The sequence below is a fragment of the Nelumbo lutea genome, chromosome 3, assembly GCF_056320005.1.
Source record: "Nelumbo lutea isolate HS-2025 chromosome 3, American lotus-T2T, whole genome shotgun sequence".
In the NCBI taxonomy this organism is placed as follows: domain Eukaryota; kingdom Viridiplantae; phylum Streptophyta; class Magnoliopsida; order Proteales; family Nelumbonaceae; genus Nelumbo; species Nelumbo lutea.
Window position 1 is genome coordinate 538,897 of NC_142686.1, and position 20,760 is coordinate 559,656.

General features: G+C 39.6%; 1 protein-coding gene and 1 pseudogene across 9 annotated transcripts in view; both read right to left on the minus strand.

Annotated features, from left to right (window-relative positions):
• Nucleotides 1–1,278: 1,278 nt before the first annotated feature.
• On the minus strand, nt 1,279–4,338 carry LOC148862252 (pentatricopeptide repeat-containing protein At3g12770 pseudogene; annotated as a pseudogene). The gene has a single exon (XR_016109460.1). The product of XR_016109460.1 is annotated as a pentatricopeptide repeat-containing protein At3g12770 pseudogene (transcript).
• Nucleotides 4,339–4,636: 298 nt separating this feature from the next.
• The window catches only part of LOC148862253 (forkhead-associated domain-containing protein / FHA domain-containing protein), a 46,355-nt gene continuing 30,231 nt past the window's right edge, over nt 4,637–20,760 (minus strand). The window contains exons 4-13 of one of the 8 annotated variants that reach the window (XM_088974351.1): nt 17,687–17,986; nt 17,177–17,279; nt 17,021–17,074; nt 16,724–16,890; nt 15,743–15,853; nt 15,428–15,479; nt 15,232–15,341; nt 14,998–15,126; nt 6,118–6,207; nt 4,637–5,384 (exon numbers count right to left, since the gene is read on the minus strand). In XM_088974351.1, the coding sequence (XP_088830477.1) occupies nt 4,845–5,384; nt 6,118–6,207; nt 14,998–15,126; nt 15,232–15,341; nt 15,428–15,479; nt 15,743–15,853; nt 16,724–16,890; nt 17,021–17,074; nt 17,177–17,279; nt 17,687–17,986 (1,656 nt within the window). In that variant the 3' untranslated portion in view covers nt 4,637–4,844. Of the gene's footprint in view, nt 5,385–6,117; nt 6,208–14,997; nt 15,127–15,231; nt 15,342–15,427; nt 15,480–15,742; nt 15,854–16,723; nt 16,891–17,020; nt 17,379–17,686; nt 17,987–20,760 lie in introns of all 8 variants that reach the window. The other 7 variants (XM_088974349.1, XM_088974346.1, XM_088974348.1 and 4 more) reach the window with 7 other exon arrangements.

A 20,760-nucleotide genomic window follows, 5' to 3' on the forward strand; every position in this document is an offset into this window, starting at 1 on the left:
TTGTTTACAAAAAACTACAGATTTTAACGGTTTTAAATCTAATCGGTTCTTATTGGGCCAAATTCAATTGTCCCGATAACCAGTGGGGTCGATACTGGTTCTAATTTTATAGAACCGTTAGGGTCTGATTTGGTTCTGGGTTTATTGATTTAACAATCGGTTCGGAATGGTTTTACCTTGTCCTGAACAAGACCTAAACAGTTGACAGCCCTATTAAACCCATAGGAGAGAGAGAGAGAGAGAGAGAGAGAGAGAGAGAGAGGAGAGGAGAGGAAGAAGAAAGAAAATGACATATTTTGAAAATTTAATGTATGATCAAGGATACTTTTGTCTTTTAAATTTAATCTGATAGACTTAACCTTGGAAATGCCAACTAGGTATTTTTAAAAGTTTAGGGTATATAAATAGTTTTTTAAATATATAGGGTATATATAAATAATTAACCTTTTTTTTCTTCTTAATGAACGTGGCATACGCCCCCTTAGAGTGCTAGCTGTTTAAAGTTTGTATTCCTAAATTAGAATTTAGAGTGATGCATTTCGAAGGATTGACACTTGGGAATTAAGAACGTGATAATTACTTGAGAATTTTTTAGAAGTTAATTGATGAAATGTTAACAGAGGGGGGGGGGGTGTTAAAAACTAAAAGTTCAGGGGTCTTTTTTCAAATGAAGATTTGGGTGGTAATCTGTTTTATTGACATTGTTTGTGACTTGCACCTTTGGATGTGTAAATTGGCCTCTAACTCCTTGATATCGTGCTTTTGTTTTGACTTAATTTCTTTTTTTTTTTTGCAATTTCTTTTTGTTTTAAAAATTAATTTGGCGTAATAAGGTTTATTTTCTATCTAAGTTAGATTGTATGTTTTCATATGCTTCACAAAGCATACTGCATACAATATTGAGATAACGATTCTGATCGAATGTGTATCAACTCACTTTTCTTATCATATTTGTTTTTATTTGTGTTTTGGACCCAAAACCCAAATGCATTTATGGGGCGGTATGATCCATAGAAGCTTTAAAGCAGTCCATGTGACTCGTACATGGGAGATTTTGGTTTATGTGCTCCCCATAAAGTCGTAAACCAAATAGTAGCCCATATCCTTGAGGAAGTGAAAACATAAAAGCATTCTTTGTTTTGTTTTGTTTTTTTCCTTCCTTGGATCAAACTGATGTTTTCACTTTGTTCTAAGAAAACAAACATTTTTGTACCAACCCCCATTTTCCATGCAGTTGATAACCACCCCTCGTAAAATCCAAATAGCAAAATCCATTGGCACTGAAAGAGTATGCAAATAACGCAGCTATGTGGTTTTATCTTCCCAGGAACATCATCAGAACGTTGGTATTTACTTCTCATGGCATCTATTTTCATAAAATAATTCCTTTATTGTGAAGATCACTCATCTGCCTTCGTGTTTGCATTTTCAGACTTGGTAATATCAGCCATAGGTTTGGAAGGCTTCTGAATGAAATACCACCTTTCCCAGGTGGATGATAGATATCTCCTTGTTCTGAAGCCCCCCAACCATTTAATGGAGTAGAGACATTGTGCTCTGTATGTCAAGTTGTCAACCTGTTGGAGTTGGTTAGCAGACCCTACCAACTCAAGAGCACGGCTTTGTATTGCAGAAAATTTCTTCTTCTTCTTCTTCTTCTTCTTCTTGCTAGATAGAGAAAACAACCTAAGACTTAAAACAAGCCGACGGGTAGACCTCCCCCACACATCACAGGCTACAATCATCCACAGCACTTCATTATGAGAACCGAAATTGTTTAGATGACCTAAATTGGCTAACCAGTCCGCTGCAGGTTTCTTTGCGATAATTAATTTCTTCTCATCCAGCAATCATCAAGACGCAGTCTGTCAATTAGAAGCAGTTTTACCAGTAACCTTTGCATGAGCAAGATCCACCTTCAAAGTGATGGAATCTGTTTGCATCTCTCACAACAATCTTCCTTTGATAAATATACGAAATTAGTTTGAATGCTGAATGACAATCATTGCAGATTCTAAGGTTTTTGGTTACCTGTATCGGCATGCCATGTTCAATTTCCATAATTCCAAAAACCACAGCAAGTTTCTCACTGTGGTAGTTGAGGATATGTTCCTTGTCTTCCTCTTCCATATCATGCAGAACGCAGGATATGTCTGGCACATAGCCTGCCATCTTCATCTCGACCACCATTTTCTCTACCTTTCTGTAAACTTCTCTACATTGTGGATGAGAATGATCTGCAGTGTGGAAACCATGAACTACTCCACCAAACTCGATTACACTTAAGGCTGCGGGTTTCTTTAGTCCCTTGCTTTTCATATCTTGCCTCAGCTTCCCAACGTCTTGCCATCTGCTTGATGCAGCATATATATTTGACATCAACACATAATATCCAGTATGATCAGGCTCAAGGTGAAACAGATTCTTAGCTGCAAATTCCCCCAACTCAGTTTTCCCATGAATTCTACAAGCCAAAAGCAAGGCTCCCCATACCTCATCACTAGGTTCTGATGGCATTTCCATAATCAAATCAAGAGCTTCATCCAGAAATCCAGCTCTGCCAAGCATATCAACCATGCATGCATAGTGTTTCACCTCATGCTTCACGGAGAGCTTTCTCATATCCTCAAAAATCTTCCTACCCTCGCTAACAAGTCCATTATGGCTACATGCAGACAGAATGGAAGTGAAAGTGATGTGGTTTGGCTCTATGCCTTGTTCTTGCATCTGTGAATATAGTTTAAGTGCTTCTTGTCCACAGCCATGAACACCGTAAGCTGTGATCATCACATTCCAAGAAATAACATTTCGTTCACCTTGTGGGCTGTTGTTGAACATCTGAATGGCTGAATTCAAATCTCCACACTTTGCATACATGTCTATTATCGCATTCCATAATGTTATATCAACTCCCATTTTACTATTGATGATGAAACCGTGTATTTTCTTTCCAAGGTGAAGAGACCCCAAGTATGCACAGGCAGAAACCACAGTCAATGCAGTAACTGGATTGGGTTTAACTCCCAAGACCTGCATTTGATCAAAAAGCAGAAGAGCTTCACTTGCTTGACCATTTTGAGTATAACCTGATAACATAGAATTCCAGGAGATACCGTCTCTTTCCTTCATTAGATCGAAAATAAGACGTGCTCCTTCAACATTGCCACATTTTGCATACATGGCTATGATTGAGTTCCCAACAAACACATCTTCAAGAAATCCATTCCGGATTATATACCCATGAACTGATTGAGCCCTCCTGACATCTCCAAGCTGAGAAACTGCCGAGGCGACACTGACCATTGCAACCGAATCTGCAAGAAAACCCTCTTGCTGCATCTTTTGGAACAACACCAACGACTCTTCAGCCTTCTCAGACTGCTCATACGCCGTAATCATGGAAGTCCAGCAGACAAGGTCCCTCTTTGACATTTTTTCAAAAACCCTCCATCCATCATCCGTATCCCCGCACTTAGCATACATGTCAACAAGAGCAGCCTCCACAAACATATCCGACTCAAACCCGGTTCTTATAACATCGCCGTGAACCATCTTCCCTTCAAACAGCGACGATCTCGAAGCGCATGCATTGAGAACAAAGGGGAACGTGTAGTTGTTAGGTCCAACGCCTGTCTTGCGCATAAGCAAATACAGCTCAATTGTTTCTACGCGGTGGTTACCAAGTGCATAGGCTCGGATCATCGTGTTCCAAAGGAAGGAATTGGATCCACGAATCACATCAAACAGGGACCTGGCGCTACCCGGGTCCCCGAATTTGGAGTATTTGATTATGATCTGGGCACTCAAATGGGGGTTTTGCTTGATTAAACCGGTTGTGGATAGAGATGAGTGAATCTGCTTAAGTGAGTTGAGAGTGTTACAAGAATGTAGAAGATGACTGTATAAGCATCCGGATTCAAAAGCGGTGCTTCTTGTTGCGGTGGTAGTCATTATGGGTTTGCATGGGAAGTACGTGTTTGATGAAAGGTAACTGTGACACAAGTGAGATGAACGGAATAGTACCATGAGGTCCTGGAGGGAACTTGGCCTCTGTAGCATCTCTTTCTACCGACATGGGCATTTCATTCTTAATTCTTAGGGGGTTCTCTCTCTCTCTCTCTCTAGTATATACACCCTTTCAGTGAAGCGGCAGCTGTTGACGTTAAAAGGGAAGGAACTTGCAACGTTAACGCTAGCCAAATAGAAGGGAAGGAACTTTCTAAGTTTTCTTTATTTAATATGGGGTGGGGACAAGTGGACAACGTCCTCGGTCCTCTCTTCTGGTATCTCGGTGTCGGGACTCGGGATTTACCTCCCGTTTCAATCTCACTTTATTGCAAAGCGTATACAGGAGAGGCTATTATAAGATGCATGCTACTTTAAATACACACATCGGAACATGGTATTCAACGGGATATGATACTCGTTGTAGCCTAAGGGTAGGCGGGTAGCCCATCCCCTAAACCCCCTTCCCCACCCTGGTGACAACTGACAACGGGATTTGATCGCAGGCCTCCCCTACAACGAGTCGAGTTCCTACTAACTGAACGTCTGAACCACCACCAGTTTGGTTGGACATAGTGGAGTTATTAGAATGCACAAAAATACAATTCTAACAAGTCATATACAGGCAACGTGGGTTCAAATCCCAGTAAATGGCATGAAATTTTTATTACAGTAATTCACTAATTGCTGCAATAGTATTTACAGTACTTTTCTGTCCACAACTCCACATCAATAATAGCATACAAATGATTTTTTTTAAACAAGCATACAAACGATTATTTGCTTTCCAGACCCCTGGTTTATGGAATAAACTTGCAATTAAGATTTATCTTTAAGTTTTAATTCTGGGTTGATTCCACTTGGCTCCACAACATCCGTGCATAGGCATTCTCCTCTTCTTTCTCCTCGACAACATAATGCATCACCTCTACCGTGTTCCCTTCTTCCTCTTCATCTGGAAACTCTTCATCCATCAAATCTTCAATATTCACTTTTGCAGTCAATTTTTCCTTCTCCAGCTTAGCGAGTTCAAGTAAGGCCTCCTTCATGGCTTGACCTGTGGCTGGCCTATCTTCTGGCTGGTACTTTGGGGGAGGCATGATAAAAGGCAATATAATGTCATCCACACTCGAAGTTTTGTGGTTAGTACCATTTATTTTATCCATTGGGGGTATGATAAATATGATCCCAAGTTCATAGTTACAAATATGAAGTTTGGAACCCAAGGCACAGGTGGCTCCTGCAGCTTCATCTGCTTTTAAACCAGAAGTATTGCACATCGGGCGCCCCCAGGCAGCTGGGCTGAAATTATGTGATCCACAATAGACCCATCCAAAAGAAGCCCCATCTGTTGTGCGTTGAAAGCGCCTTCGTGCCACCTGTTGTCATACAACTATGATGGAGTTCATATTGTAAACACCTAAGAGTATTAACACTGCACTGGGTGGATAAATTATATATTCAGGGACGTTGGTGCCAGGCCATTATCATTGCAACCAAGCACTGAACAAGGAAAGCTCAGAAGTTGGGATCCAAAAGTTGTTCCACTGTATTGGGAAACCAGGCCGTCATAAGACTGGAACAACTTTTGTTCCGCTGTAGGGAGGTTAGAAGAGTAGAGCCATGGCTACAGCAAGATCTGCAGAACCATTACAAAGTTTGTTGGACTGAAATCTCTTACATTCCACCACATTCCTACCAGGAAAAGAATTTGATTCAAACAATATTTGCAATGATAGGGATCATTGATTGGTCTAATGGAATTTTGAGCTGACAAACATGTGAATATAGTTTTAAGTCTGAAAGCCGCAACTTCATTAAAAAAAAAAAAAAAATGCCAGAAGTTGGGTCTCCAGTCCAGTTCACCCCTCCCCCAGACCCCACGGAAATGGGATCAATATTGGGTAAAGTATTTGTTAAGATCAAATTTATGGAACCAACTTCTTTGTTGGCTTCTATTCGAAATGTATGGCAGTATAGCATACGAAATGTCCAGAAGAATGATGAGATACCATAATGCGCAAAATTCACATGCAGATAGGACAAACAGATACGTTGTTGACTCACATCTAGTGATTCTAATCATCCACATGAGGGGAAAATATACTTTACCTTGATGTGCATTGGGTAACCTATTCTCTCACTGGGGTGAGGAATTGCATCATGAAATATGCCAACATTTCTTAGCCTCTGCCATGTTCTCTGTGAAAACAATGAAATAAACTGAAGTGATGAATACCATAAAGGGTAGCCTATTAAGATAAGTTGTGTATGTTATCATCAACGTTATTTACAAGATATGCGGACTTGTGTTAGTCTAGTCCTCACCACCTAATCCTTTTTACATTTCAAGCTTCTTACAAGCTTTCCCTGGTAGTTACACCCCAAAACATTTGTTCCAAGATGAAGAAAATAGAGGATGGAGGGAGAACAGTAACTAAATATAACCAGAATAGAATGGAGGGAGAACATAGCCCTACTATCTTTTATATTAACTGCTGAAATATAACCAGAATAGAACAGTAACTAAATAGAAAAGAAAATGTCTAGCATACCCTCTATTTCATACTTATAAACATGTCAATAATGTATTAATATGGATGATTCTTTAAGAAAAAGAAACTTTTTCTTTAGCGAGGAATTTTTAGTGCATTTTTTTATTAGTGGTGCTGGTACATGTATTTTTATTACAAGGAGGGAGAGGTTCTCTCAAAGCTGTATATAGATACAAGCCTGATGTAATCACAAGATTTTAAAAATGTAATTTAAATTTTGATGCTGGAATAAAAAACTATTTGCTCCTGTTGATCCCTGAAATGCTTATACTTGAAGCCTCTGATATTGTTAAGAATACTTGCCCATAGGGTCAGTAGCTTTTCCGGCTTGCCTATAACATATCGTTTTCTCAAATCTTATGTTTTTGGAGATTAATAGTTCTTGATTTCCTGATCTTGATTGAAAAAATCATCAATAGTAAAAAGATGTATTAAAAAAAGGGCATCAAAAGGCTAGAAGAAAGAGGTTAACCAATATCCAGCTCAAGGTGCCCATTGTTTAGGCCAAGGTCTAACCTCTCTATTGTGCCTCTCCATTCTCCAAGACCAGGGGCCATCTGATTCATTCATGATCTCATGGAGTTGTCCATAAACCTAATTTTGTATCCTTCGACAGTTTCATCAATTAATAGGGGTGCAAGTTGGGTGGGCTGGGTTGAGTTTTAGCTCAACCAAGACCCGACCTTAAAATTTGGGCTTAAAGCCCCAGACTATCCAACCCGAACCTAGCCCACACTAATATTTGATGCACTCGGGTTGATCCCAGGCCCAGGTTGGGCTTGGGTTAGTCAATCAGCTCATACTAAAAGTTGATATACATTAATATGTATATGCATGCATGTATGGGTGGGTATATGTATGGTTTATTAAAAAAATATGCATATATGCATGTATGCATGGAAATATGTCTATATATCCATATAAACATGTATATAATCGGGCTGGGTTCAAACTACCTAAGGGCTAGGCATGAGCCCTGCTTGAAAAATTCAAAAGCCCGAGGTTTTGGGTGCAGGCCCAGCCTGAGGACCAAAATTCCAAGCCCAGACCGTCTAAAGTTGCGGGTTGGGTCAGTTCGGGCTTGGGTTGGTCCTGCCCAAGTTGCACCCCTATCAATTAATGACATGTCATCAGCAAACATCAGAAATGCATTTAGGGGTAGGGCATAATGGCATATATCCTTTAAATTAAAGGTGTTACTACTGTACACTTTTTAAGACAGTAAAGTATTGGTTTGCTATTGTAATAAGGGCTGGCAATTGACAAGTTTTACCTAGATAGGTAAAAAAAATTCACCCTTCATGAACTCCAACACACCAACCAGCACCCACCTAAATACCTAATTAGCAATTATGATTGCTTATAATTAGCTAATCTTTATCTGCTACAGTTTTGACTAAAGCCATATCTACCATCTGTGAACTGGATAATCCCCTATTCATTAACATAGTTACTTCTCATGCAACAATGCCACAAGTTCTCTTTTGTTTGGACTCATGGTTAACTAAAATTATTCCTAACATTATATAAAAACAAAACCCTAGACCTTGGCCATCCAAGCCTACAAGAATACAATGATCTCAACCTTTTTTTCATCAGCAATAAAGATTGGTTCATTAATAAAAATATATGAGATTAAGTACAGTCTGATGACCCTAATGTCATCCCCAAGAACTATACCAAAATTACAGAGGCCCAATATAGATGTTGCCTTCAGCCCCTTGTTTGGTTAAAGTATCTGCTAACCCATTTTCACTCCTGATCCACCTGAATTCAGCATTTATATCCTTTGCTAATCTATCTACTTCCCTGAAGATATGTTCAAGGGTCCATGGGATATGTATGTTGCATCTTGCCCAAGATATAACAACTTTTGAATCCCTTTCCACTTCCACCTGTTGAAAGCCCAATTGTTTTGCCAACCGGAGCCCCTGTAGTAAGGCCAATAACTCTGCCTTTGTTAAACTTGTAATGCCAATTGGCCCTGAATATAGAGCCAATCCCAGGTTGCCCATAGAACTTCCATCAAAATTCAATTTTACTTCGCTAACCATTTGGTGGTTTCCACTCAACTCTTAGAGTTTCCTTCCTCTAGAGGACTGTAAAATTTCCTAGGTTTTTATCCAGAATGCAACCTTCACTTTTATGTTGTCAATTATCCCTTCCAAAGTTCTACTTTTTCCAGCAAAAATTCTGTTAATTCTTTCCTCCCACACTCCTACGAAGCACAAAGGAGCAGGAGATCAATAAGTGGGAGAGAGACTCACTGCTATCCCTACAAAGAAAACACACGAGGAGAGAGGCAGGTGGAAGACCTCCGTTTCTGCAGAAAACCACATGTGTTTACCTTACAAAGGAAAAGAATTCAATAGAAAGCTTGAATTTTTGGCAGGATAGGCTTGCTCCATATTTCTTTCACCGGGAGAACCACCCCTTGGGAGCTAGCAGATGCAAGATATCTGAAGAAAGAGGAGCAAGAGGAATTGCCTCCATATTGTTTTAATGGATTTACTCCACCATGATAATGAGAAGACAAACTGGCCAGATCTGAATGGGGAGAGTCAACAAATTTGTGTGTGTGTGTGTGTGTGTGTGTGTGTGAGAGAGAGAGAGAGAGAGAGAGAGAGAGAGAGGCTGTTGGATAGGGAGCTTGTCAAGATTCCTAACAGGTTGTCCAATGGATAACCCATAGCCCAACCTGTGTATAACGAAACATCCAATGGGAATTCTAACCAATTAATATCTTAAATGATCTATGGTCATGGATAGAACCAATGTTGTCAAACTTGACCATCAGAATCAAGAGTTGGTTGTCTTTCTAGTTTTTTAGATCACAGGTTTTCAAATTTCTGAAAACCTATTATCAGTTGACCTATTATGAACTCATGAGAACCATTGAAAACCATCCAGGTTTCAGCAACCCAACCGGTTTTCAACAACCAGCCTAGGTCACTATTTTATCACATCTCGTAAATTGACAATGGTGGGATTTGAACCTGCAACCTCTCCTTTAAGGTGTAACATGCTACTGTTATAAGAAAAATAAATAAATATTTAAATCTGAAAGTAGAAGAAAAGAGGAAGAGATAGCAGAAATCAGAAGAGGAAAAGAAGATGGTGAGAGAAGGGAGAAGGAGAAGTTTAATAACATAAAAGGAATAAAAAGTAGTTAACAGGAACCATATAAGGCCCATTTGGGCTAGTCTCTCTACACTCCCCCTTAAGTTAAGCATAGATGTCAATCATGCCTAGCTTGCTTATATGATGAGTTTTGGGCTGATATCATTTGTGTTTATTTACATAAGCATAGTTAGAGAGTTATTGGGCCCAAGGCCCATTAGTTTATATTTAAGTGTGTTTACTTAGTTTTTACAAGTAGCCAACTTACTAAGGGCATACTTGTCTTTGTATTCAGCTTATATTTGTTAATATATAAGCTAATGAAAGGGGCGACCGGACCTAATTTTGGCTTCTCCCACTCTCTTCAATCTCTCCCCTCTTTTCTTCTTTGCACAAACCTTCTCTTTTCTTTCTTTTTCCCTTTTTTACACAGATTTTATATCAAAACAGATCTTCTGCACTTTTCTACTTGGTATCAGAGCAAATTTAGAGAGAAAGTGTTGATTGAGGACTTCAGGTAAGCCCAGTTTTTGGATTTTTTTGGCAGATTTGCAATCCCTTGTAGCTAGTCTAGGGTTTAACACCAAAATCAGGAAGAAATGGAGAAAGGGGAAGAGTCCTGATTTAGTAGGACTCTTCAATTTTGACCTAAGAAGTGGCGCTCTGGTTTTTTAGGGTTCTTTGAGGTTTTCTAAAGAGGGTGGTTCAGGTCCCAGCTTTTTTGGAGGCCTCTGGAGGGAGCAGCAGCCTCTTCTCTTTCTTCTCCTGCTCCCACGGAGAAAGGAATCTTTGGAAGGAGGGGCTTCTAGGGTACTAGGAAGGTGTTTGAGGTTTCTAAAGGAGATAAAATTCTTTCTTTTCATCTCAAATTGATTTGCTAATCTGTTCTGGGAGTTATGGAGGGTTGTGGAGTTGAAAACAAATTTGCAGGTGAAATGAGACTAGGTGGAGGAGGTGTTGGTGATCTCTTCGGGGTTGGGACCATCACTATAGTCAAGTTGGATGGTGCAAACTACTTAGAATGGTCACAATCTACAAAGATGGCTATTGGAGCTTGTGGAAAATTGGGGTATGTCACTGGTGAAGAAAAGAAACCTGAGTCTATAAAAGAGGACTACATGGTGATGACATGGCTATGCAATTCCATGTTACCCCATATAAGTAAGAACTTTCTATGGGCTAACACAGCTAAGGAGATTTGAGATGGAGTAGAAAAAACCTATTCACAGAATGAGAATGTTGGTAGAGCCTACCAGTTGAGAAACTAGGTGATTGCTACTAGGCAGGGAGATAAGTTTGTTGCAATTTATTTTTCAGCCCTCAAAACCTTATGGCAAGAGATAGATCATTTGGAGACTATGGTTTAGGAAAGTAGCAAAGATGCAACAACTTATCAGAAGTTGGTAGAGAAGAATAGGGTATTTGAGGTGGAAATGATGAGGAACCTAGGCCTTGAACTTAAGTCGAGTGGGAATGTGATGATGAGGAGAGTAGGAGAGTAGGAGGAATGTGATGATGAGGAACCCAAGCCTTGAACAGACAGCTATGGTTAGCACAATGAAGCCTAAGTCGAGTGGGGATAAAGGTGGAAACGAACCGAGGAAGGAGGACAAGAAAGATCTGATTTGTGAATATTGTAAGAAACTCAAACATACTAGAGATACCTATTGGAAGCTTTACCCACACCTTATACCGAGCTGGCTCAAAAACAAGAAGGGAAATGTGAATATGGCAGTGACTAGTGATTTATTAAGACCACCTACTACAGCTTCTCTAGTGTCTGTTGCAGCAACTGCAGTGAGGGCCAAATTAGAGAGATATGGGCAGTTTTTGAATCAGAGGGATACAGCCAATTCCGACTCAACATCAGGTGGACATCAAGGTGCAAGTGGATCAGGAGGTAGCCATTCTACTTTGTTTGCACATACAGGTAGTTCACATGCCACTACAAATTATGCATCCACCATAAGTAAGGGGGGACCTCTCTGGATTATAGACTCTGAAGCCTCAAAATATATGACCAATATTTCTACCATTTTCTCCTCATATCACCTCTGCATTGGCATAGATAGAGCTTCCGCAGCTGATGGATCACATGTTCTCATTGCTAGGAAAGGGTCTGTCAAGATAACCGACATCATTACCCTACCTTCTGTCCTTCATGTTCCTAAACTGAGCACTAATCTTTTTTCTATTAGTAGCTTGACAAAGAATCAAAGAGGACGATTGGGAGTGGTCATGAGGTGAACGAAATCTATCTTCTTGATGAGCTTCCCAGTCATCAGAGTCATCATGTCAACGGGAACAATGAGTCAAAAGTCAATGGGTCAGATTATGCTTTGGCATAATCGGTTAGGGCATTTGTCTTTTTCTTCTTTCCGTTTTTCGTTTCCAAAATTGTTCAAGCTTGTCAGTTTGTCTAGCTTGGAGTGTGAGGGTTGCCAACTTGGAAAGCATTGTAGACATTCCTTTAAAGCAAGCAATAAAAGATGTTCTTTTTTTTATATTGTTTATACTAATGTGTGGAGGCCATACAATATTTCCTATATGGGTGGCTATCAGTATTTTCTTCTTTTTGTGGATGATTATTCTCGACTCTTGGATATATTTGATGAAATCCCGTGATGAGGTACCTTCTTTGGTTCAATAGTTCCATCAGATGGTGTTGGCACAGTTTGGGGAACGAGTAAAAGTGTTTAGATCAGATAATGCCAAGGAATACTTTAAAAAACCAGGCATCATACCTATTGGAGCATGGAGTAGTCCACCAGAGCAGTTGTATATACACTCCATAACAGAATGGTTTAGCAAAAAGGAAGAACAAACATATTCTAGAAGTAGCAAGAAGCATGATGTTGAGCTCTATAGTTTCGGTTTGTTTTTGGGGTGATATGGTTCTTACAACAATTTTTTGATTAATCAGGTGCCTTCTCGTGTTATTGGATATAGCACTCTGTTCAGCCTTCCTTTTCCTGAGGGGGAGATGTTCCATATTCTTCCAAGGGTGTTTTGGAAGTGTATGCTTTGTCCATGTTCTTGGTCCTCATCACTTAAAGTTGGACCCTAAGGCAAAGAAGTGTGTCTTCCTTGGGTATGCGGGAAATCAGAAGGGGTATTGTTATTATGATCATCCAGTCTCTGGGAGCCAGTATGTTACTATGGATATCACCGTTTTTGAGTCCACACCTTTTTTTCTCGAGGGGATCTTCTCAGGGGGAGTGTTTTGGGGAAGTGAGCAATCTATATCATTTCCTGTTCCAACTCCTTTGTCCACTCCAGTGTTTGACCCACCTACTCCACCCACTTTGCCACCTCCATTGCATCCTACTTCTCAGTGGTTTACACGACAGCACCTACGACAACACAGGGAGGTTGATTCCACAGTAGAGAAACCCACGTTACTCCCTATTGGCTCATTGGAGATTCCAAGTTCAACTGACACAGATCCAGGTATGCCTCATTGTAGATGACCTAGATTTCCCTATTGCACTCCAAAAAGGAAAGAGGAAGTGTATTGCCTCTACCACAAACATGAATTCATATAGATTGTGCCAAAGCCAAGTAATTTGTTCCATCTATTGATTGTAGTCATAACATTCAACAAAGGTTCTATAAACCCTGTCGGACCAACCCCGGGCTTTGGGTTTTGCTTTGTCTCGGTTGTCGACTCTTCTACTGATCAAATGGAAATAAAAATATGGTATTACTATCCTAGATAGACTAACTTGTAGTCAATCCAACACTGAAAACACAAGATTTTGGAGTTTCACCAAACCCTACAACCTAGGAGAAATGAGAGAATTGCAGCCACTCCAAGCAGGGACTCTAGAAACCTTCTCAATTGGAATCAATCTCCTCTAGAAGTCAAATAATATCTACCAAGCTCTGAGCACTAGCCTAACTCAGCTCCCTTAGCCCTTAATAGTAAATCTCTCTAGTCGACTAGGGCTTTGGGCAAGAGGAAAAACAGCAACTTCTTGGCATCCCAAAAGCCAGATTTTAGGTCTCCAAACCCCTCTCAAACTAGGCAACAGTAGTAATCAACTAAGAAAAATCAACAATCTAACTGGTGGGAATTAGTCCAAGCATTATAAGACCTATTCTCATAAGAAGAAGGCCAACAAACAGGTTCTGATTTGGCATGGGGAAGACTCTTGGGACTTGGACTGATCTGGTCAGGGGTATTTTTGTCATTTTGACCAGTCCTATGTGGATTTGGGATATAGCATCTTGCTCCTCTAGCTTAGTAGTGTTTGTCTTTCAATTTTCAGTTGATTTGCATTAGTAGATAGAAAGCTATTGTGTTTCTTGATGCACAAGACAAGGAGTGACATTTTTGTAATTATGGTGAACAGTATTCGGGCCACACAAGTCACTCTATAAATAGATGTATTCTCTTCCTTTTGAGCTAATGAATGAATGAAGATTTCTTTAGAGCTCTCTTGCAAGTTTGCTGTATGGAGTGATTCCTACAAACCCTAGAGCGATTCTAAAACCCCTTGGAGTGATTCCTTGGGATTTCTCTCTCTTTTCTCTTCCTCTATCTTGTGATAGTTTGTTCCAGCCCTACTACATCACTAACTCTCCATATACTCTTCCAATTGAAGGGTGTATGGGATTAAAAGGAAAGAAGAAGACAATGTTACTCTGATACCAAGAAGAAAATCAACCCAAAGGATAAAATAAAATTTCAATCTGAAAGTAGAAGAAAAGAGGAAGAGATAGAAGAAATCAGGAGAGGAAGAAGATGGTGAGAGAAGGGAGAAGGAGAAGAGAGTTCGATCAATTCACTCTCCTTTCTCCTAATTACTTTTATTAACTTAAATCACATTGGACATGATCAAAATGATGCCTTAATGGGGCAGCCAGATCATAAACATAACATAAAAGGAATAAAAAGTAGTTAACAGGCACATATGGACATGACCCATTAGCATAAATACAAAGAAGACAAGAAAGTAAAGAGCACTAGGGCCTATTCGGCCCAATCTCTCTGCTGTATGGAACCATGAAAAGAGTCATCTAACCACAATATTTTATATGATTACATATGACATCACAGATCACTAGATCAACAAAGTGCTCAGACCACTCGACATGTGATCCAATAGCCTTTCCAGTTTTCTGAATGGTTCGAGTCTGACAACATTGATTAGAACATTCAATCCAACCCATAATAAATAAGTGGGTTGGATTAAAAAAATTCCATCCCTAGTTTGCATATTGAATGCCCAACATTGGAATAGATGTCCACCAGAACTCATATCCAAAATTGGCTTTTTTTGTACAGTGCAAACAAAGGCAACTAAATCCATACCTCTGAAAAGCACAGCACATGTCTAGAAGGCCAGATTCCACAAGATGAACCTTTCACTCTTTCAATGGTAGGGAAGATTATTCTCATAGATGGACTTCTTAATTCTTGACTAGCATTCCAACAGCCCCACTGTCAAAGGCATGGATGAATAACTGAACTCATTAGCAAATTTACACTAATTTAACTTTTTGAGTTTGCTTACAATGAACCAGATGATTGTAAAATGTATGCTACCTCTGGATCAGATTCCTCCGACTCGGAGAATTGGAATGACCTCTTTCCAGCAGCTGCCGAAAATGCAGCTAAAAAGTTTGCATTGACTGATGTACCAATTGAGGATGAACCTTAACAAACAGAATAGCAAAGGAAAATCATGACAGATGCTCCTCAATAGCTTTAAAAATAGTCTACAACCATGCAAATCACTCACCATAAACAAAATCAGTTTCAAGTGATTCAGGCCACTTGTATCGACCCAGTACCTTGTATGAAGCAAAAGAGCCAAGAGTAAAGGAAAAGTGAATGTTCTATAAGAATCAGGTTAGAAAGAAGCAGTCCCCAAGGAGCTTGCAGATGGCAAAACCAGCAAATGTGAAAGTAATAGTACATTACATGTGCAGGAATCTATCTCCAATGATTGGAAAGTGTTGATTCGAAAATTTAAATTACAACTCTAAAAGATGGAAAAAGGAAAAAAAAAGTGGAATATGAGCAGACCAAAGTTAGTTGACTCTACAATCATTACCTCTTGTAATCGCCAGAGGCCAAAGCACCTCTGAACTGATGCAACGAGTGAACATATTGCAGGAACATGCTCAGGTTTCATCACCTTTTGTATTTCTGAAAAGTTAGGTCCCTGCACATTAAAATCAAAGATGTCATATAACAGACCAAAAATGAAAACATTTTATTGGTTGCAGGATTTGCTACTTAGCAGGCTCCAAAAACTTGGAACAGATCGACTTGGGAAACAACTTCCTTACTTTTTGATAATAAAGGAAAATTGTCATTACAATAAAAAAGAAGATACAAGATCTATAAGAAATCACCAAAAAAGAGAAGACAACTAGCCTTATTAGCCTAAGACACCACAAAACCCTAAAAATCAATGACCACATCAACCAGAAAAAGGCAATAGACAACACCAGCCAAAAAGAAAAGCGTGACCTCCTCTTCCTAACCTACAAAATAGAAACTCCACTGCACGAATAACATACAAGGCTACATACGATACTATTTTAATGCTTCATTCAGGTGCACACCTTGCCTTGTGCCTAGGAACCCCTTGAACTTTAGTTGTATTTCTTGCTTTTAAAACATTGACTTCAACATCCACAGAGTACCAACATTAATTCCCTTGGTTTTGCCACTTATCCCATTGGTTGGGGTCATTTTATAGGAGATATCTTCAGGCCCAGGGTAGTAGGATAAAAATGGGGGTACTCTGCATATTCCCCTCCTTTACCCACTCTCCTTGGCTCAAAAGAAACCTTCCAAATTGTGCTGAAAGTAGCTTTTTGCCTACTAGTGCTACGTGCCAAAAGTAGCTTTTTTTTTTAGTGTCAGGATATGCGCCCTAACACTTCCCTTTTGCATCCCCTTCACAAACTCTTCCATGACCATGCACATACAGGCTTGCCAATGGCATGAACCATCAAGGTTTGGTGCAGCCTCCCCAACAAGAGTATCATAGAAAACAAATATGTGAGTAACAGAAAGGACATGCCTGTGACACATACAATATCATCAGAACTTTGCCATTTCTTCCTTCTAATGCAGCTTTTAGTGCTTCTTTACGACAAATACAAGCAGAGAAACTGAAAAGGCCAGCATCACATAAAGGAGCTACCCACTTTGCCACATCTCTAGGCAGAAAACCAAGTTGAATGTAATCTGGTCCAAAGGGTATGACAATATAATTAGCTAGGAAAATTTCTTATATGGAAAGATGAAAACAAAATAAAATGAGAAGAAAAACAAGGATGGAACTACATCAAGGCATAGGAGATCTTTGTGAAGTTACCTCCCTCAGAGAATTCATCCAAGTCAGAAATGAGAACACTAATAGCATTTACATCTGCAGGTATATTAGTGTTTCTTCTTAAGACAACTTCAGACAGTCCGTGTGTATTTTCACTGCACTTTGAGAGAAAAGAAGCAAGCATTTTAAGCTGCACACCTTTTGAATCAGCTGCGGTATGAAACCGGTGGTTTAAACCCACTACAGATGTTTCAATAGAACCAAAGAATTTCATGCCTGATGACCGGGAAGCACATATTGCCTGCTTTATTAGTAAACTGTATGAGTTAAGGACTCCTTTTACAATACAACATTCTTTTGAAATGGGAGGAAAAAACCATGTTGTTCGAGTAAGCTCGCCCTAAGATATCAGACAGTGGGGTATTGGTTAATTAACTCCTTAGAAGCAATCAAACAATAACCAAGACAAAATAGTAGTTTTTAACATTTGAATATCCCATGCATGTATAAGCACTAATCTTTGGCAACTTATGATCAACCTATTGCACAAGAAACATGCTATATATCCAAAAACTTGAAGGCATGCATAGGCATACAAAGGGGCAGCACTAAGTAGAAGTGGCAGGTAACTGTTACAAATTCAAATTAGTTCATTTCCTGTTTTCAAAAGATGCAAGAGAGAGAGAGAGAGAAGAAAAGCATACTTACAGATAGGACATGCATGCATTCTGATGGGTGAGTCTTTTGAAGATGCATTCCTGGGATTGAAACAACCAAATGTCCAACAGCCCCTCCAAAGTCATACTTAGTCAATTCTATGATCCAATATGCCTGACTAGGTGCATCAACTACAAGAGATGCCATAAATCCAGCCAGCTGAGAAGCAAAATCTGAATTTAAATCTTGAAGACCTTCACCATCAGAAGGATGTGTAAAAAGAGATGAATAATCAGGTGCACTTCTGCTCGGAAAATCTTGCCACCAAACAGTATTGGTTACACTACTCCACTGCAAAAGCAAACAAAACCCAGATGTCCAAGCACTCAACATGTAGCTGAAAATAACTCATTTCAATTTGTCAGAAAATCTAAGAAATGTTATATGCCCACCCATGGACCTCACCAATCCCCACAAACCCAAACTCCAAAACTTTAGACCTAAACCATTGAAAGCATCTTCAGATCCTCTTCCCTTGTACAACATCACAAGTGTTTAGGAGATGCTTGTCCACTAGAATCCTTCAATGCTTCCCCCTCATAAGACAAAAAGCAAAAGGGACCTTACAAGAAGTTTAGGAGGAGCATGGCCTTTCAGGCAACAGAAAAGGGAAATTCCGTACTTACCAAGGGAGTTAATGGACAGTTTTAATTGGGTAAGAAGGTCAGCAAATGGAATGGCTGATGCTCTAGCTAAGCAAGGAGTAAATGGGGTGGGGTGGGGTGGGGGTGGGGGGTGGGGGGGGGGGCTATTTTGGGCTTGCTTGTAGACTGATTATGCTACTGGTCTCTTTAGCCATCCTTCGGGTGGTGATAGATGCACTCTTTTAATCTCTTTAATGGAAGTTACCATCTCCTATAAAAAAAAATTACAAGTTTTTTATCCCCCAACTCACTCTTTTCTTACAACTGTGCTCAGAAAATATGACCCCTCTCCACCCCTTGTTTAACAAAGGCATCAGCCATGGTGTTTGCTGTCCTTTGTACCCATTGTTATTTCACTCGCATATCTCTAGTCTGCCACCTGTTTTTTTTTTTTTTCGTTTTGTATGACCAAAGAGTTTCCTCTCCATTTTGCAGCCACTCAATCATCATTCTTGAATCTCCTTCCATTTTCTCTTAATATGCTTTTATTTTCATGGTTTTCATTATTAAATAAAATCTAATATAGCTGTCCTACTGTATGCTAGGGCTATCATTGAGGCTACATGCAAGTTAATGCTAGAGAAAGCAAGGGCACATGGGTGGAAGAAAATGGACAATGAAGCTGTAGAGAGACTAGGCCAAATGGGCCCTAGTCCATTTCTATCTTATTGATTAGTTCTTCTTGTTATTTGTTCTTAATGGGCCTTTTCTTTATGGGCCTTTAATTTTCTAGTTATAGGTTAAAGAGATTGTTTGGGTGTGGCACTAAAGGCTTGGAGGGTTCCTTTTGATCTCCAAAAGTGGGCGGTTGCTGTTGAAAGAGGTTTGGGAAGCTCTGGTAACCCTAGTTTTGGGACTTTTAAGTGCTGAACTAACCTCAGTTAGGTCTATAAAGTTTGAAAACCTTGTTTTTTTATTTTCGTTTGATCAATGGAGCAATCTGAAAGAGAGATGAAGCAGATCCTAGTGATGGGAGTTGGTCCCGTAGATTCCATTTTGACAGGAGTGACTACAATCAAACTTGATGGAACAAATTATTTAGCTTGGGCATAATCCATAAAGATTCATGTCTATAGTAGAGGTAAACTAGGGTTTCTCATGGGCAGTAAGGAGAAACCGGAAGAGACTGTCCTACATATGAGAAATGGATGCAGGATAACTACACAATTATTGGATGGTCGATAAATTCTATGCAGCCCCACATAATTCAACATTATCTTTGGATGACTTCAACTAAGGAGATTTGGGATAGTGTTACAGAAACATATTCTTAGAAATTGAATGTTGCAAGAGCCTACAAACTGAAGAATGATGTGAAAAATCTGAAACTAGGGGAGAAGAGTGTAATTGTCTACTACTCAATGTTGAAGTTACTATGGCAGGAGATTGATGTTATGGAAGCAGTTGTATGGGATAGCACCAAGGATGCAGAGACATCCAGGAAGTTTGTGGAAAGAAATAGAATGTTTGAATTTCTTACAGGACTCAACCCTGAATTTGATATTATGAGACAGAATATTTTGGCCAAGGATGAAGTAACAATTGCTCAGGCATATTCTATGGTGAGCAGTGAAGAGACCAAGCGATAGGCACAGTTACAGGGTCCACCACCTCCAAAACATTTTGCACATACTGGAATAAAACCAAAGGGGCCAACTGAGAAGAAAGAGGTGATATGTGAATACTGCAAGAAACCAAAACATACTAAGGATACTTGTTGGAAACTTCATCCAGATCTTCTTCTAGATAGGTTTCGGAACAACAACAACAACTTTAAGAAAGGTGGTTAGTCTGGAAAGCCCAAGAATGCAAATGTTGCTACAACATCTGAAGGTGGAAATAGAGAAAGTGAAGAAAAATTTGTTGTGGAGCAGCTAACAGCAGTGAAGGAAGAATTTGAGAGATATGGGAGGTTAATTAATCACTTGGAGACTATTGTTGTAGCTTCCTCCTTAGGCAACATCTCTTCATCCGCATTTGCCCATTCAGGTATCCGTGCTTCTGCAAATTATGTTACAACCTCAGGTAATCGTAGAATTCCTTGGATTATAGATTTTGGTGCATCAGACCATATGACCAACATATCTTACCTTTTTTGTTCATACCAGCTCCTCTCTAGTAGAGAGAAGATTTCCCTTGCCAATGGGTCTCTTGCTCCCATCTCTGGTAAAAGGAATATTAGAGCCTCTGACTCCGCTGTATTGTCCTATGTCCTTCGTGTTCCCAAACTTAACACTAACCTTTTATTTGTTAGTAGCTTAACTAAATCAATGAATTGCAACGTAACCTTCTTTCCTATTCATTGTATTTTTCAGGACTTGAAAACTCAGAGGATGATTGGGAGTGGCCATAAGGCGAATGGAATATATTTGCTAGATATCTCTTATCAAAGTCCTGGACCACCTAGTGGAGTAGCTTTGG